Here is a 13,370-nt window from a genome sequence, read left to right as displayed (position 1 = left end):
GATCCAAAGTCAGATGCTTAACTGACTGAGCCACCCAGGTTCCCCTCACTTAATTTATTTTCATTGGGCTGAAGACAAGCAAGGAATGTGAATCCCAAAGTTTAGGATAGGATACAAAGAAAATTATTTCCTCGTCCTCCCTGAACATACCTTTCAAGACTTCTTCCTGGTTTATCACAATTCTTGGACAAACACACTTGACCACACCCCCTGACATTGCTCAACATTGCTCAATGTTTGCTTAATGAAAGAGGCTGAGGCAAGCTAAAGGAGGAGCTCTGATTACCCTCTGCCCATCACCCAATAAATAGTCAGACAAGCCCTCGCCATTCCAGAACACTGTTGGAGAGATGAGACAATCCCACCAGCTGCCCCTACTGGGGCTCCTATTGTTTTCTCTTATTCCAAGACAACTATGTGAGATCTGTGGTGAGTATGCTTTGAGCTAAAATTACTCCTCGTGTGATAGTCTTCTAAAGACTAGTGGCAGGGCACTTGTGTAGAGTGACCTATTCCAGTTCTATATGGGGTTGGATTTTATGAGTAATATAAAATGTGGCAAGACATGGTGAGGAAAGTTCCACAATGTATGTTGTTTTAAGAGAGGTTGTAGATTCAGTGCTAACTTGCCTAACTATTCTTCCTAGATTCAGATTTTCTCCACCACAGCAACCCTACTAAGTAACTATGTATTCTTCTTCATTTTCAATGATATAATATTCCCGATCCCAGAAACTTTTCAAGATCATATAAAGTATCTTTTGAATTTGAGGCACAATCTTTTTTTATTTTTTTTGGAAGTTCAACTTATGGGTTTAGGGTTAACCCTTTGCAACTACACAGAAAAAAAAAATAATGTTAATAATCCCTTTCAAATAATGAAGACTTCCCTCTTGTCACTATTGAGTTCAGATTTTCCAAGCTACACATCTTCTCCCCTCCAACTCTTCCTCCCAGGAGATGAGTACAAGCCCATCATCTCTCCTCTGGGTATAGGATCTGGAGATTGTGTGATCCTATTAAAAAATACTAAGTAAGAGAAAGAAAAACTGGTCAGGTGTAGTCTGACCACTTACTAGCTGAATGATCCAATGTTTCTGACATTTTTTTTTAGCTTTATCCATAAATTGAGGATAACTGGGGGAAGGTGTTGCAGGAAGTGATGTCACGAAGTCTGGTATAGCTCTCAGGGGCATGATTTCTTTTTTGTAAGTCTTTTCCCTGGAATGGAGCTTAAACCTAGTCCAAAGATGAGTAGGTGGTGCTGTCTGTGGGTACATCTTCCCGGTGTTCTGTAGCCTACAAGAAGAGAACATCACCACAGCAGAGCCTTGTGTTCACACAAGCTAAAGCACAAAATCTGCCACTTCTAAGTTTTCTTCCTAGCCTGTCATTTCCTCTGCTGTATCCTAAGAATTGGGGGTCTCTGTGGAGGCTTTGAAGTTCAATTCATTGTACAAAATGATTGACTCTGTCTTTAGTGTCAAGGAAACTGATGAGTTGTTGACCAGGAACTGAAAAGTCCATTTCAGTGCCAGAAAATCTGCTGACCTAGATGCTTCCACAATATCTCAAACACGATTCAACAATTGTCCAATTGTTCTTGTAACAAACCATGACCTTTCTGTAACCAGTGATTCAGATCTCCACAACTCTCTTTTAAAGAGAAAAATGGTGAAGGGGTGCCTGGCTGGCTCAGTCAGAAAAGCATGGGACTCTTGATCTCCAGGTCATGATTCTGAGCCTCACGTTAGGCATAGAGAACTCACGTTTCCTTGATTCTCTAAACATAATGATAGCAGCTCCAGTTGAGCTAAAAGTTATAGTATGTATGGTATTTTGCAGTTTTTACATGATTTGTTGTCCAATATCTATAAAACAGATGTTAATATCCACAATTTTAAAACAAGGAAACTGAAGGTCAGGAAAGTTACATAAGTCACTTGGAAAGATGGAAAAGGGAAAGAACTGAATCAAGCAAGTAGAAAGGACTACAGACTGGGAGTCAGAAGATGCATATTCTAGTCTCGATTAAGCCTTCAATTACCAATGTTTCTTTAAGGACACGTTGGCTAGACCTCATCTTCAAAATCAGGGAATGATACTAGATCTCCCAGGAAGGACTGATATTCTCCCAGCACACAACAGTAAGGCTGAAACAGTTGTTAAAACATTGAAACACTTCCATGATGGTTGGTAAAGGAGTATAACCTGATGTAGCAGAGGCTCCAGACTCACCTTTGTACCTGTCCCAGTCACATAGCTAGTGACCACTGGACAGTTCCCTCTGTGCCATATCTGTTACTAAATATTTTAATGCCAACCCTGATCCTAGGGCTCTTGTTCCTTAATGTTTTCTTAATGTGTATTTCCTATTTCTTCCCTCCCCTGCCACAGAGGTAAGCAAAAACAACTATGCTGATCTAAACCCTCTGATAAACACAATGATCAATTCAAAATATACCAAAGGAATCCAAGCTGCCAATGTCCTGTTGTCCCTCAGACTTGGTGGGATCCTGAACCAATGCCAAGAACAACAGCTGATCCAACAAGTCAAACTCACTGTGTATTATAAAGGTGAGTGCCTATAGTCTCCAGAAGATTTAGAACACTAACTTACCCATAAAGGTTATCTCTAGCAAGAGATATCTGGAAAATATTGTGTGTCCAAAGTATACTTGCTACATATATTCCAGCTGTAGAAAATTTGAGGGGACATAAAAGTACCTCAAAACATCAATCCTCTGCCACTTTCTCTATAGCTAGACCTTACTTCTTTGGGTCCTGAAAAATATTTTCTTTCAAAAGGCCACAAGGAAAAGCAAAAGAAATTATATACTCCTATCTGTTAAATTATATACTCCTATCTCCCCCTACACACCTCACAATATTATTATAAGAATTACGAGAAGCCTGAGAATTTTCATACTCTATGAAGCAGAACATCCAAGTCAATTATTACTATCCTGGAAAGATGGCACCCACAAAGAGAGTAAACCCCAAGGTTTCATTATCTATTTTTTTCTTTTAAATTTTACAAGGATTGTATGATTCCCAAAACCTCCCATGATTTCATGGGAAAGACGAGAATCTAGCTTGCATTTATACAGCACTGCTGGAAAAGGCTCTGCTTTGGGAATAAAGAAGAGAACAGTCAAATATTGGTATAGTGTGGGGAAAATGAAAGAACTGACAGGCAATGTAAATTACAAGAAAGACAGGAGGCCAGAAAAAATCACAAGCATGTACCTTGTTCAACTTGAATACTTCTCTTTTCAGATTCAACTTTAACCTCGGGACAGCTTGCCTTGGCTATACTGGCTTTGGGAGCATGCAAAATGCCTGATGAAACATCTATACGTTATCCTAAACTGGTCAAAAAACTTAGAAATAAATTCAAAGCAGAAATTAAAAATATGGGTGAGAATCAAATGTTCAGAGGCCCTGGACAACCTTGTCTTCTCTTCTACTGGTTCAGAACTGAAGGAAGTTTCCCTTCAGTCTTTCCTTCTCTTCATTCTATTCATCCACATATCTTTGCAGATCACTTTCCCTTCTTCTCTCTTCCAACAGGCATCTTGAATTTTCTTTTCAAATAGATGCAACTGAGCATTGACTCTACATCAACCTTACATATGATGATGAACACACGCCTACACAAACACACACACAAATTATAGGACACTGTTCTCTTGTTCTCGAGAAGCTTGTCTTTAGACAAATAATGAAACACACCAGAAATAGCTGAGCAACACAAGACACTAATGACTGTCATAAGCACCAAAGCATACAATACTAGTACAAGAGCTAAAGGATGGCCACAAGCACTTTATCACCTGGAAAAGTAGGCTGACCATGACAGCTGTTAGTGAGGTGCGTTGTTTTTATTTCAACACCCACCCAATATTTATCCTATTTTTCATTAGGCCTCTCTGATCCCATCTTCTTTTGAGATGGTCTCTATTTCTTCTTGTAGTTTGAACACATACCATTGAAAGTGCAAGAGGCTTAGTGGCGGGAAATTTGTGTTCCAGTCCTAGCTCTGTAAACACCTGAATGGCAGGATAGTACCTTTATCATGTTAGCACTGAGTCTCCTCAGTTTTGAAATGAAAAGAGTTGAGTTGAATTTGGTAGCTCTTAGCAGGCTTTACATTTCTCAGGTTTGTTGATTTTACCAGTGATTTCCCCCTTCTATTACTCACTTCTCCTTAAATGTAAAGAAATTCTAATGAAGCAAGTAGGAATGGCTGTAAAACTTATGACTCCAGTATTATTTCCACGAGTAAGGTATTTCTTTCCTCTCTGACAGGGAAACACAATGGTAATCCACTGACTAACTACTATCAGCTCAGCCTGGATGTTTTGGCCTTATGTCTGTTCAGGGGAAAATTTTCAATCACGAAAGTTGCTAAAATCTTCGAACCTGAAAATAAAAATTTCTATTTTAAGGGACAGTTCTCAGTAGGTGAGTCATTAAACCCAATTCCTTTGGCATATCGGACACCAGTAAGTCTTTCCCTTTGAGTTTTTGTACCAGTAAGTACTTGGACTTTTTAAAAAAATCCTCTTTATGCTAGTGTCCAGGGAAAAGAATTTTCTTTTTGAGAAGAATGGATATTGGGGAGCATTTAAGCATCTTTCTAGATGTGTAGCAATCCAGTAGAAAGATCTGGTTCTTACCCTACCTCTTCTTTGAGTTATATGACCAATGGATGTTAACTCTTGACTTGAATTTTCCCATCTGTATAATAAGGATAGATTGCAAGAATCCTCATATAAGACATTTTAGGAAGTATAAGTGTTAGAGAAAAGAAACAGTGGAAGTCAGTTATCTTAACTTTGCCTCTTTCTCTAATTTATTGGGACCATTTGGATGTGTGGGCTTACTTGGACAACACGACCTCTCCAGTGACAAGGCCCAATACTTTGATCAATAAAGTCTGTATCCCCAAAGGATAAGGACCAGAAATCTCCTGGGTCAGCTTACACATCCAAAACAAAGCCCCCTACAGACAGCTAGTATTGTTGCCCAGCCCCTATGGATCCAGATACACACATATATCTTTCTCCAATGGGCCCTAAGAAAATCACAACTCAGTATCTTTGGATAATAAGGAGAATATGAGATTTCTCATACCATTTCTATGGGAGAGAGAAGGTACCACATCTAAAGAATGCAAGGAGAACTAAGTAATAAGACAGAAAAAGACCTTATCCTCCCTTCTTCCAATCTCTTGTCTCATCCTCCCCGTTAAGAAGGTTTATTGGAAAACAATTCTCTTAAGTGCTATTTCTTAATCAACCCAATGGAAACACTGGAAAATTGCAAAGATATATTTTACTTGGTGTATCATCCTGAATTCTCTCTATTCCTTTGCCAATATGGCTGAGAGATGAAAAAAATGAGAACAGCCAAGATGTAGAAGTGGAAGACTGTTCATGTGGATGCATCTGCAAATCCATATGTGTTTCTCTGACCAACAGGTGAGCTATTGAGTACAAGGTACAAGGGATCTTGAAATATTTGAGTGGTTAGTACTGGAGAGATGATTGCCATATCCCGAAATCCTTCTCTCCTATCATCAACTAGTGTGACCCATCTTCCCAGTTTCCCCAGATCTGTCCTTCTTTTAGCAATGAAAATCCTACATATCAGGAGATCCCTCAGTCCAAGGCAAACTGGGATGGTTGGTCACCCTATCACCAATGTGTTGTTTCCTGGCAGATACTGGTGCAATGGCCGTCCTGGCTCTGACCTGTGTGAAGAATATAACAAATGGGAAGAAAAAAACAGATATGGAGAACTTAAATAATATCAATAATCATATAAAGTCACTGATAGAGAAGATTCTTTCTCAGAAAAAAGAAAATGGTCTCCTTGGAAACATATATAGTACAGGAGAAGCTATGCAGGTAAGTCAGAGGATAAAACAGGAGACAGAGAAGGGAGTCATGAAAGAAAGAATAGCTGTATACTTTCTTATCAGCCTAAGATATTACCCATTCTCTTTCCTATACTAACTGATTTTAAGTGATTCCTCTCCCCTGATGGAAATGTATTCTCCTCACCTTCAATCCTTACCTTTCACACTCCAATGTTTCCATGAAGCTTTTCCTGACAACAATTTTTTTTAAGAAATTCTAGAGTCTACTACAACCTGTCATGTTGTTCTGGCAAATGTAATTTCACACTTTTCCATAAACCATTGTTTTGCATTTGCATCTTACCTCCCAAATTAGACCATTGTTTTCCAAGTAATAAAAGGCAGTGGTAGTAATGGCAGCTAGTATTTGTTGACACAGTCATTAATGAACACAACAATCCACGGAGGAAAGAATTATCACCTCCATTTCCTAGAATATGACCATGAGTCATGGAGTATCACTAACTTGCCTAACATTACAAAGCCAAAAAGTGATTCAGACGGGGATGGAAACTGTTGGTTTCAAAATTCACACTCAGCACCTACACTGTCCCGTATATGTTCCTTGAAGTCTGGGGCTTTATTCCTGCATCACTTACTGATTTCCTCAACTCTAAGGGGTAGATACAAGAAGAGAGAAAAAAAAGATTTACAGAAAAAAAATTCACCAAGTCTTTACTCTGAATCGGAGTCTTCCAGGCCACTCCAGGAGGAGAAGGCTTTCCAAGGGACAGAGGACAGCAAGGGCACAGACCTCAGGCATGAAAGAACATAACATATTTGAGGAAGATCAAGGTGTTCAACGTGACCAGTGCAAGGTCCTCAGGAAAAATTACAAGATGAAGCTAGGGACATAATAGGGATCCAATCACACAGGTTGTTTTGACTATTGTTGCTGTTGATGCTGTTGCTTGCCTTGCTGAGTTTGGACCTAATAAAACAGTGGTTTCCCATCCTGGCTGCAAATTTGAATCACCCGAAGGAGGTTTGAGAAAACATTAATGTGTAGGGTCCACACCAGCCAGTTAATATAGAAACTTAGAGGTGGAGCATGGGCCTTGGTCTTGTTTTCAAACCCTCCAGGTGATGTTCACTCACAGCAGAATTGAGAGCTACTTGCCTATAAGTTTTTAAGAGGAAATGAAATATGATCCCTTTTTAAAAATATTCCACAAAGGCTCCTTGACTTCTTGGTTAAAGTTTCCCTGAGAAACTACAGAGCCACATCTGTAGGTCCAGCCCAAGTAAGCCCTTGTCTTACTCCTCGGATACCCTCCTAACTTTTCCTACCCCATCATTCTGTCCCCTCAACCCAGTTCACATCTGCCACTTGGATAGTTTCTATTCAAGGACCTATCAGACTCCCCACTGCCAAGCAAAGAATATCAGACACCTCACCCAGAAACTCAAGGGTCTACCAATATGGCCCAACCTCCTTCTCCAGCCTGTTCTTCCACTATCACCCTGAGTCTCCCCAGTGCCCTCCCAGGCCAAGAGGAATCCTCTGGGGATTTTGCCAAAATGTAGAGAGTCTCATCACAGGCAGGCCAAACGCTGGCTGCACCTACTTTAGCATCCTTGATAATGCTGACCCTCTGGGAATAGTGCTCCCCTGTTTACGGCACCTAATGAAATGTTGTCATACTGTCAAGACCTACCTCAAGGACCACCTTCTGCACCAAGCCTTTACAAAGTGTCACTAAATGTTTATGTGCTCTTCCTCTTCTGAAAGGCCATGGCGTTGGATGCTTCTCCTAAGGCATTCATCTTAGGGGCTCCTTTATGATTATCTGTCTGTTAACAACGTTTATCAATTGCCTCCTATGTGGCTGGTATTGTTCCAGTGCTGGGGCTACAAGAGTGAATAGGGTAGAGAAAGTCTGTTCTCATGGATGCTCTTACCAGTTGTATTATTAATCAATTCCCCACCTCTCACCCACCCCCAAACTCTTTATAAACTTCTTGGTGAATGGGGCACCTAGGTTGCTCAGACAGTTAAGCATCCAACTCTTGATTTCGGCTCAGGTCATGATCTCATGGTCATAGTATGGAGCCCCACATCAGGGTCCACACTGTGTATGGATCCTGCTTAAGATTTTCCCCCATATCTCTCTCTCTCTCTCTCTCTCTCTCTCTCTCTCTCTCTCTCTCAAAAAATAAATAAATAAATGTTTTGGTGGCAGTAAAGGTATCCTAGTTATCCAAGGTGCTTCCTATATGGTCAATGTCCAATAAATATTTACCGCATTGGTTAGATGTAAGCTTTCCCCTTATTTGATGTTTCTCTCACTCATTCTTATTCCCCCTCATCTTCTCTCATGCATTAGGCTCTCTTTGTCTCATCAGACTATTACAATGAAAGTAAATGGGATTGCCAACAAACTCTGGACACAGTGATCATGGAAATTCATAAAGGAGCGTTCCGTATGCCAACTGCTGCAGCTCAAATCTTACCCGCCCTGATGGGAAAGACCTACTTGAATGTTAACAAAGACTCTCCTTGTGTCTATGGCCCAGGTAGAGCACTAAAGAGCATGATACCCTAAGATGTGAGTCTAAGGTGTTCTTAGGGACCAAGTGTGACCAGATAAATCTTTAAAGCCTAACAGTTCCCACATAGAACTCAGTCCTCTATATGTCACCAGTGATTATAACCACCTGAGGACTTGTTCTTAATGCGGTACCAGGTGTTGTTCTTGGTTCAAACATTGATAAACAAGGCAGACTTGGTTAAGTGATGTCTGCCTCCAAAGGGATGTTTTCTGATGGGTGGATAGAGAGATGTTCTGAGCGTTATTCCCATTCTAAACCAATTATGGTGAGTCTGACTCTCCATTATGTACAAGGAGTGATACTTCAGGGAACTCCTACATTCTGTGGGAGGAAGATGGCAATCTTATAAGGAAATTACAGTCATTTATTCAAACGACTGATTTTTCAACAAGGTATGAAAGAAGACTTTGCTTTTGTCTCTGTTATCTCTGTATCTTTTCTTTTATCTCTGTTCATTCCTGGTTCAGCCACTTAATAGGTTTAGGGACCTCAGACAAAATGTTTAATCTCTAACTTCAGTGTACTAATATAAAAAAAATACAAATGATAATAGTATCTAATGTGGGTTTTTGTCTAAGGACTGAATGAGATAATCCATGTATGATGGTTAGTACAGTGCCTGGCACTTAATAGGTTTTCAATAAATGTTAAGAAATAAAAAGGCACCCCCAAAAAGGAAGCATTATTGTATTCTGTACCAAAGCAAAAACAAAATCAGGAGCCTCTGTGAGAAACAGAAGCAAGTGAATTGCTCAAATTGCCGGGAATGGAGCTGAACACACGTATTTACAAGCTGGTGACTATCTTGTTTAGTCACCGAGAGATCTGCCCTTTGCTGATTCTGGCTCCTTGTAGCAAATCCTACTCTGCATAAAAGGAAGGAGACTGGGACTCAGGTCGGATGGGCATGTGAACGCTAACATCATTTTTATTATTCTGAATAGTAATTCTTCTCTGCTTTTCTGTCTCTGCCAGGTGACTTCAACATCTCCACTGTGGAGCCTATAACAGTGACACCTCCTCTGTCACCCTCACAAATCCAAGTGAATTATTCTGTGGTAATAATCAAGGAAACACATTCCACCACGGTCTCTGTAGCAAATGGCTCTGTCTTCCTAGATGTGATGGAAGCAGCTCAGGAAAAAAATGCAACTCTATTTAGGTATGTCTGTATGTAACCTAAGGTGATGGTATTTGGTGATTTTAAGGCACAGTAAGAATATATAAGCACCTGAATACAAAGTATGTTTCAAACTCTTCTTCACCAGTAACTTTGCTGTCCATCTACATCTCATGGCAAGAATTTAAAAAAGGTAAGACTTTTCATCTTCTATCACCCAGTAGGTATTAAATTAATGTTCACCTAATGGGTAAGTCCCAGGGATCTCTCTTCTTTCAGAAAAATTCTTTCAATAAGTAGAACTTTGTTAGTCACTTTGTTTTAGAACATGGTTCATTATTTTTGAATCACTGACCTCTTTGAAAATCAGATAAGGGGCACCTGGGTGGCTCAGTCAGTTAAGGGTTCAACTCTTGATTTTGGCTCATGGTTCGGGAGGTTGAGCCCTGTAACTGGCTCTGCACTGAGAGCACAGAGCCTTCTTGGGATTCTCTCAACCTCTCTCTCTGCCCCTCCCCCACGCAGGTGCACATGCTTGCTCTCTCTCTCTCTCTCTCTCTCTCTCTCTCTCTCTCAAAATAAATAAATAAGCTTAAAAAGCAAAAGAAAAGCAGATGATTGCAATGGATGCTCATACCAGACACGTGAACACACACACAAAACGTGTCCTTTAAATCAGAGGTTTCACAAATGCCCTGAAGCCTCTCCATGCTCCCCCACTTTCAGATTCATGGACCCCTAGATTAGGGTTCTATGGCTCACAGAGGTCAAATATTAAAATTACAATATTGATTTTGCCTCTGAAAGATATGGTTCCTCTGACTCCCTAAATCTAATTGACAAGTATTTACTGGGTCTAGTAACAAGATGTAAGATGCCAAAATGTAAGAGAAAATTATATATGCATATATGTATACATATATATACACATATACACCACATGTACACATATGTGTGTACATATATACACATATATATGTAATATGTAATGTAAATAAATTCTATAAAGGTTGCTTTCAAGGGCTCGCAGAAAGGCAGAGAAGTGTGACCAGGGAATGTGAAACAGACACTGGTCATGTCACTTTATAATAAATACAACATGAAATATTAAATTATTCTTTCCTGTTCTTCTTCCCTAAAAGAAAGCCCACTAGCTTATGGTGCCTCTAGGACATAAGGTGAACATTTTCTTCTGCACTTTAGTATCTTCAACTGTTACTATCTTGGGTCAGAAGACTAGTAGTTGTTGACTGCAGTGTCTCCTATGAAATGATGCAGGGGCAGAAACAGGGCATCATTCCTGTATGATTTAGCATAGATTATGGAGTCCCTGCAGCAGAATCATCTATAGTGTTTATGAAACATGCAGATTTCTAGTCCCCACCCAGACCTACAGAATCAAAGTATCTGAGGACAGGGACAGGAAATCTGCCTTTTTGGATAATAGCTTCAAGTAATTCTTGGGTACACTGAAGTTTGAGAAATGCCCATGGAAGGTTGCCTTCAAAAATTCTAAGTTCCCATAACCCATTTACTGTCCCCACAGTTTCACAGTGGAGGAGAGATCATGGGGCCCCTACATCACCTCTGTTCAGGGCTTAACAGCCAACAATAACAACAGAACCTTCTGGGAGCTCCTGAATAACGGCCAACCGCTGGATCAAGGTAAGAGAGGGACAGATGTGAGTGACCATGCCCAAAGCATTCAGATGTGAGGGTGCAACCTTTTGTGGTGAGTGTGCTGAGGCACTGGGAAAGCGAGATCCATTATTTGGTGATTTTGTGGTTAAATCACTTAACCCACTTCTCATTCTTCCTTTTCAGGAGTTGGTAGTTACATTGTGCATGAGGGAGATAATTTGGAGGTTCGTTGGAGCACATATTAATAAATTCAAACCTTCCTCAGCTGGATCTCATCCCTTTGCAATGGAATGGCAGGTGGAAAGTGGCTTCATACCTTCCTTTTCCTTTCTCTCAACTTCAGTAGGAGACCCAATAACCCCCCCTTCTCTGCGTGTTCAATAAAAGGTCAACAGCTACACAAAAAGAGCATGCTCTAACCATTTCATTTTAAAAGGGCATTATTGATGGACGGAAGACCACTGCAAGAAGAAGGAAGGGAAAAGAGACTAGACCAGTGTCTAAGCTGAGCTCTACTCAAGGTTCTACTGCTAACTGTGTGGGTGACGTTGGGCAACAGGTAGGAATGGAGATAAGGTTCTAGATCCAATGTTGAAGCAGCAGCAGATGAGATCAAGTAGACCCAGAAGTAAGGGATGAACCAAGTGGACATTGACCTCACAGAGGCAGTGGGTAGGGAGAAAAATATTGCTCTGGAGAAAAATAGAAACGTGAGTCTTAGAGATAAAACGTCAGTCCATAAAGCCCGAGGAATAATATCATCCCCTCACCCAGCTGTGTCCCTTGGATCCCATTTGTTCTTCTCCCACATTTATTTATCTTTTACTTCCCCATAAAAAGCATCCTGATATTCATATCATCAAAATACATGTGCAGAAAAAATCACCTTTGGTGTCCATTTCAGCAGAATGCACATTTGAAAAATATATATTAAATCACATCTCAGAAGCATGAACTGAGTTGTACTTTATAACTGAGTGCTTGAGCTACATGCACATACAGTCAGGAGCAAGACAAGCCTTTAAGATGCCAAAGGGCAAATAGTTCTTCAGATAAAGCATAAAATAACCCATTTAAAGCAACCCCAATATATATACTTACATACATATATATATATATATATATATATATACACACACACACACACACACACACACACACACACACACACACAGTGGAGTATTACTCAGCAATCAAAAAGAATGAAGTCTTGCCATTTGCTACTAGTGGATGGAACTAGAGGGTACTACGCTAAGAGAAATCAGTCAGGCAGAGAAAGACAAATATCCTATGACTTCACTCATATGAGGACTTTAAGAGACAAAACAGATGAACATAAGGGAGGGAAGTAAAAATAATATAAAAACAGGGAGGGGGACAAAAACATAAGAGACTCTTAAATATGGAAAACAAACAGGGTTGTTGGAGGGGTTGTGGGAGGGGGGATGGGCTAAAGGGGTAAGGGGCATTAAGGAATCTACTCCTGAAATCATTGTTGCACTATATGCTAACTAACTTGGATGTAAATTTTAAAAATAAATTAAATAAAAATAAAAAAATTTAATAATAATAATAATAATAACAACAACAACAATAAAGCAACCCCAAAGGGTGCCTGGGTGGCTCAGTTGGTTGAACGTCTGACTCTTGATTTTGGCTCAGGTCATGTTCTCATGGTTGTTAGACTGAGCCCCCCTGTCAGGCTCTGTGCTGGTCATGGAGCCTGATTGGGATTCATTTTCTCTCTCTCTCAATCTCTCTCTCTCTCTCCCCCTCTGCCCCTCCCCTGCTTGCATTCTCTTTCTCTCTAAATAAATAAATAAATATAAAATTTAAAAAAAAATTGAAAGCAACCCCCAAAAGGAAGATGCCTTCAGGTAGAGTTAGTTAAGTTATTTCTATCCATGTCTCCCTCAGATGAATTGAATGTTTTCTTCATGATACCCTTAGCTTCCTCTTCTCCACCAGCAACCCTGCTTTATAGTTAGGGTTTGGCCATTGCTTTCTGGTACTGATCCTTGATCCTCAGGGTCAACGCCACCCTGTTCTTCATTAACTGGATGTGACAGATGCCCTCATAACTAGACAGCAATGGACTCTATCCCCCTTGGGTCTGCATCTCATCCTGGA

At 40.2% G+C, this 13,370-nt stretch overlaps 1 protein-coding gene across 1 annotated transcript; it reads left to right on the top strand.

The window, feature by feature from the left end:
- The first annotated feature begins 282 nt into the window (after positions 1 to 282).
- Positions 283 to 11,646, top strand: TCN1 (transcobalamin 1). The gene is made up of 9 exons (XM_007092135.3): positions 283 to 429; positions 2,398 to 2,577; positions 3,280 to 3,420; positions 4,312 to 4,467; positions 5,728 to 5,915; positions 8,254 to 8,443; positions 9,455 to 9,641; positions 11,146 to 11,264; positions 11,424 to 11,646. Exons 1-9 carry the CDS (start codon positions 351 to 353, stop codon positions 11,483 to 11,485), a joined length of 1,302 nt encoding a protein of 433 aa, XP_007092197.1. The 5' UTR covers positions 283 to 350; the 3' UTR covers positions 11,486 to 11,646.
- The last annotated feature ends 1,724 nt before the right edge of the window (positions 11,647 to 13,370 follow it).

Source organism: Panthera tigris, chromosome D1, assembly GCF_018350195.1.
Source record: "Panthera tigris isolate Pti1 chromosome D1, P.tigris_Pti1_mat1.1, whole genome shotgun sequence".
Lineage (NCBI taxonomy): Eukaryota > Metazoa > Chordata > Mammalia > Carnivora > Felidae > Panthera > Panthera tigris.
The sequence above is the reverse complement of the archived record's forward strand: the minus strand, read 5'-3'. Positions and strand labels throughout refer to the sequence as shown.

Bases quoted from the DNA above. Each gene is read 5' to 3' on its own strand.
- TCN1 (XM_007092135.3), top strand. From the start codon at position 351: ATGAGACAATCCCACCAGCTGCCCCTACTGGGGCTCCTATTGTTTTCT. The intron at 4,468-5,727 runs GTGAGTCATTAA...GTTTCCTGGCAG, and splicing joins TAAGGGACAGTTCTCAGTAG to ATACTGGTGCAATGGCCGTC. The intron at 11,265-11,423 runs GTAAGAGAGGGA...CTTCCTTTTCAG, and splicing joins CGGCCAACCGCTGGATCAAG to GAGTTGGTAGTTACATTGTG.